Source organism: Penaeus vannamei, chromosome 14 (assembly GCF_042767895.1).
Source record: "Penaeus vannamei isolate JL-2024 chromosome 14, ASM4276789v1, whole genome shotgun sequence".
Classification (NCBI taxonomy): domain Eukaryota; kingdom Metazoa; phylum Arthropoda; class Malacostraca; order Decapoda; family Penaeidae; genus Penaeus; species Penaeus vannamei.
In genome coordinates, this window is record NC_091562.1 from 23,419,799 (window position 1) to 23,424,591 (window position 4,793).

General features: G+C 43.7%; 1 protein-coding gene across 1 annotated transcript; it reads left to right on the forward strand.

Annotated features, from left to right (window-relative positions):
• Window positions 1-1,887: 1,887 nt before the first annotated feature.
• Window positions 1,888-3,642, forward strand: LOC138864062 (uncharacterized). The gene is made up of 2 exons (XM_070130089.1): window positions 1,888-2,591; window positions 2,935-3,642. Exons 1-2 carry the CDS (start codon window positions 2,526-2,528, stop codon window positions 3,217-3,219), a joined length of 351 nt encoding a protein of 116 aa, XP_069986190.1. The 5' UTR covers window positions 1,888-2,525; the 3' UTR covers window positions 3,220-3,642.
• Window positions 3,643-4,793: the final 1,151 nt, after the last annotated feature.

Below are 4,793 nucleotides of genomic sequence, written 5' to 3' on the forward strand. Positions count from 1 at the left end.
AAGTGTTTTTCTCCGCAATTTCTGATTTGTGATGAAAAAACATATTGCTTTCAAATCATGGAAAATGCAAGATGTAACTTTGAAATTCCACACAAATATAAAATCAGCAGTCTAAAAATGGGACAGTTTGTAACTTGCTTCATCATCATCATCATGGGGGCTGACGCCGACGGGGGCGCATAGCCGCATCCACCCTTCGCTTCCACCTACGAGGATCCCTCATGGCTAGACGCCAGGCAGGGACTCGGCCCATCTCTAGTTCTTCATGGCAGGTTTGGTCGATCTGCCCAAGCCATGACTTCCTCGGTCGTCCCACAGGCCTCCTCCATCCAGGGTTGTCTCGAATAGAGACGACCTGATGGGCAGGATCATCCTGAGGAAAGCGAGCCAGGTGGCCGTATAGCCTGAGTTGGCGATCACGGATTGTGCAGATAACAGGGCTTGTGCCAGTCTCACGGTGCAACCGTTGGTTGGACACATGGTCCCGCCAACAGTACCCCATGATCTGGCGCAAGGACCTATTACAAAAGGCTTCAAGACGAGCCTCCAAGGCACAGGACAATGTCCAGGTTTCGCTACCGTATAGCAAAACTGGCATTATCAGGGCCTTGAAAACCCGTAGCTTGGTCCTTCTGCACAGGTACCGACATCTCCAAATACTCTTGTTGAGAGAGTTCATGACCCCTGCTGCCAGGCCAATCCGTCTGCTGACTTCATGGTCTGACAGCCCAGAGTTATGAACTACACTACCAAGGTATGTAAAGCTCTCTGTGACTTCAATGTCCTCGCCGCAAGCACGTACCGACTGAACAGGTTCTCCTAACAAGTCCCCAAATTCCTGGACCTTGGTCTTGGTCCAGGAGACCTCTAGACCCAGGGGCTTCGCTTCATTGCTAAATGCATCGAGAGCCGCCACTAGGGTTTCCAAAGACTCAGATAGAATGGCAACGTCATCAGCAAAGTCAAGGTCTGTAACCTTGATATTGCCCAGCGTTGCCCCACAATGACTTTGAACAGTAGCTCTGCCCAGTATCCAGTCCATGCAAGTGTTGAAAAGAGTTGGTGCAAGGACACAGCCTTGCCTCACTCCTGAACTAACAGGAAAGAAGCTCGACAGGCCCCCACCACACTTTACAGCACTTTCAGTACCAGTATACAGGCTTGCTATTAGTCCAATAATCCTTGTTGGTATTCCTCTCAGCCTCAGGATCTCCCAAAGTGACTCCCGATGCACCGTATCGAACGCCTTCTTGAGGTCGATGTAGGCTGCAAGCAGCCCACGCCCGAACTCACGACGGCGCTCTACAATGACTCGAAGCGTGAGGATACGGTCTATTGTGGACTTACCAGGATTGAATCCGGATTGCTCCAGTCTCTGGTGCCTCAGTAGATGGTCTCTGATACGTCTCAGAAGGATGTGGGCAAGAACCTTGCCTGGTACACTGAGCAGTGTAATGCCTCGGTGATTGCTGCAGTCCCAACGGTCCCCCTTCCCCTTCCAGAGAGGGATGACCACACCCCTCAACAGGTCAGGAGGAATGGAGCCGGACTGCCAGATGGCAGCCAGGACAGCATGTAACCCCCGTGCCATAGGTTCACCACCAGCCTTTAACAGTTCAGCTGGTATGCCGCAGATACCAGCTGCTTTACCACTCTTCAGCTTGGAAATCGCCCCCCTAACTTCAGTTAGGGAGGGAGGGTCCTCACTGATAGGTGGATTCGGCAGCGGGATCTCGACACTACCCGCATCCAAGTTAACTGTTGGTGGGTCAACCTGGTACAGCTGCTCAAAATACTCAGCCCAACGTCCCCGCACCGCAACAGGATCTGAAACGATCTGACCACTTACTGAGCGAACTGCTGTCACCTGTGAAGAGGGCTTGGAGTTCAGCTTTCTCAGGGCTTGGTATGCAGGACGAAGGTCATTTACTAAGAAATGGCCTTCTACCTCCTCTGCAAGACTCCGAATAAACTGTTCCTTGTCCCTTCTTAACAGGGACCGAGTTCTGCGCACATGAGAACGGTGCAATTCCCGATCCCCTGTCAGACGAGCCGCACGACATGCATCAGTGGCTTCCAGTGTCTCCCGCGAGATGGAATTCTGTACTGCTCTCGGGCGTACACCAATCGTATCTTGAGCTGTATCAAGCGTTTCACGCTTAAAGGTATCCCACAGAAGAACAGGGTCTGTCAGACTGCCAAGCACTGCGAAACGATCAGAGATTGCCTCAGCAAACCTGCGGGCACACTCCCCCTCCCTCAGCCTGTCCAAATGAAACACCCTAGGGTGATCATTTGACTTGCTTAAAGCCTCATAAATGTATTGTACTTTTGTGTTACTCATGATATGCTGAAAACTTATTTTCTTATTTCTTGTTTTCAACTTATTGTATTTTTTTCCAGATGAGGTGAGGGCAAAATACAACAGCATGAGAACCTACTTCCTGAAAGAGTATAGGAAAACTCGGGTTGCATCTAGTGGATCAGCTGGAGATTGTCAATCAAAATGATAGTTATTTGATGCCATGTCCTTCGTCAAGGATACGATGAACATTTACTCCACACAGTCAAGCCAGATCCTTTATACTGAGGTGAGGTTCATACTTATTTTCTCAATATTACTACGGTTGTTTTATCTTTTATGTGCAGTTTCTTAAACTAGTAAACACACGCACTCGCACTCCTTTCTCTGTCTCTCTCACATTCTTTTATATAAATATATGTTTATATATAAAATTAGAATTTTATAGAATATAAATTTAGGAAAATGGTTTAATGTAAAAAAAAAAAAAAAATGCCAATGATAATGCTCATGATATATAACCATTAATATTTTTTTTAGATTATATTACTATTAAATATGTAAATTTCAGTATATCAATTACTTTATTTTATACCATTGTACTTATATACATTTTCTGTTTGCCTTTTTAGCCTCAAAGATGCTCCTCAGCAGTGAAGGAAAACTTTTCAAGTTCAGAGGATCTTGGAGCCGGAACCCACTGTTGTATTTTCTACAAGTTCTCTAGACCCGCCCCAACACCATGCACATCTGGGTTGTTTTGGTCATCACCCCCACCATCTTCACCCTCACCAGAGCCTCAACAGACACCGGCGAGTACTCCTTTTCAGCCAAAGGCAAAGAGAAGGAAGACTGCTGATCCTCTTAATGAGCAGTGTCTAGAGGCAGTTAAAGTTTTAATAAATGCGTTAAACTAAGACACCGAGAACGATTTTTGTTCCCGGTTTGGAAAAAGCATAGAGCGTTGGCTGAGAGGATTTGATCCTGATGTGAGGGTAATAGTGGAAAACAAATTGAATTTTGTGATAGCTGAAATGGTTGAAAAGTATGGTGTTAAATTGTAAAGTGGTAAAGATGATTTATGTTACTGTGGTGGTGTACAGCTTCCCAGGTATTTCTTGGTTCTGTAACCCATCCTTTTTACTATGTGATCAATTTGTGATATGTTGAATTACTATACAAAATAGCTTGTAATGCAGTAGTCTAATACTAGTTTTTATGCTTTACAATATATGCATTAATTTTCTAGTTTAATAATGCTTATCATATAAATATCATTATATTGGTTTCTATATGTTATGCTTTGCTCCGGGAATATTTTTATACATGACAAATTATTTTCCAACATGCATGTTTTCTCGTCTATGGAATAAACCTAATTATATGTATATATGTTTTTTCTTTAGATTTTCCAAGATTCACAACTATGCTGCATCATATTCAAAGACAATAAAAAAAACATACAAAATATATGGTGACTACATAGTGACTATAATAACATATGGATCAACATGGTAACAACTGAAAAAAAATGACAGCTAAATTGAATCTATGAAATAAGTACTGTAGACAGAGGAGAGCTATTGTATTTTGACAACTAGCTTTGCCCTCATTGTTGAAGTAGGACAGGAAAGTTTCACGAGCTGCTCGGGTATCGTAGCTGTGTCCACGTCCAACAACTAGAAGTCTTCCCAGCCCACCTTGGAGAGCCTGGTACCACTCACCAAGGCATAGTTAACCCCTTGCGACATCCTCTCTATCAATAAGCTCAGGGGGCGAGTAAGTTTTTCTTGAGTGAGCCCTAAAGTAATTATGGAGAACAGATGAGGCAAAAACAATGTCCTTCACATTACTTGGTGTTGTGCAAATAGGGCGTTTAAATATTTGAAACCTCGCTGCCGGGATCCCAAAAGCATTTTCTGAGGTGCGCCTGGCTCGGGAAAGACAATAATTGTAAATTGTCTTTTCATCATTGAGATCTCTCCCAGGAAATGGCTTCATTAATGGGAAAGCCTCATCTCCCACAATGGCAAAGAAAGCTTGTTTGTCTGAATTTGGGAGTGTAGTAGAGGAAGCAATTTTCAGAATATTTCTATCTAAAGCCTCCTTCAACTTACATCTCTCCCACACTCATTTGCGCGACCACTTGCACCAACATATAGGTACATAAATTTATAATCAGCATCAACTAATGCCATCATAATAATGCTAAAATGGCCTTTGTAGTCATAAAATTCAGGTTTGCGAGAAGTAAAAGTCTTCCATCCAGAGCCCCAATCCAGTTCAGGAAATTCTGTAAGGTGGTTTTGGATGCTACATCTCATCCTCTCCGCTCCCCCGCTCTGACTGCCGTGATTGTCTGTCACGTGTCTCACCTCGATTTTGGGTTGTTTTTTCTCGTTTTTATTTACTTGCATTGTTTTATTTTAGTTTCCTCTTTTTATTCTGTGTTTTCTCTTAACATTTTTATTTATGATTTAAGAATGAGACA

Coding starts and splice junctions, on each gene's coding strand:
- LOC138864062 (XM_070130089.1), top strand. CDS start 2,526: ATGTCCTTCGTCAAGGATACGATGAACATTTACTCCACACAGTCAAGC. Junction 2,592..2,934: donor GCCAGATCCTTTATACTGAG/GTGAGGTTCATA, acceptor TTGCCTTTTTAG/CCTCAAAGATGCTCCTCAGC.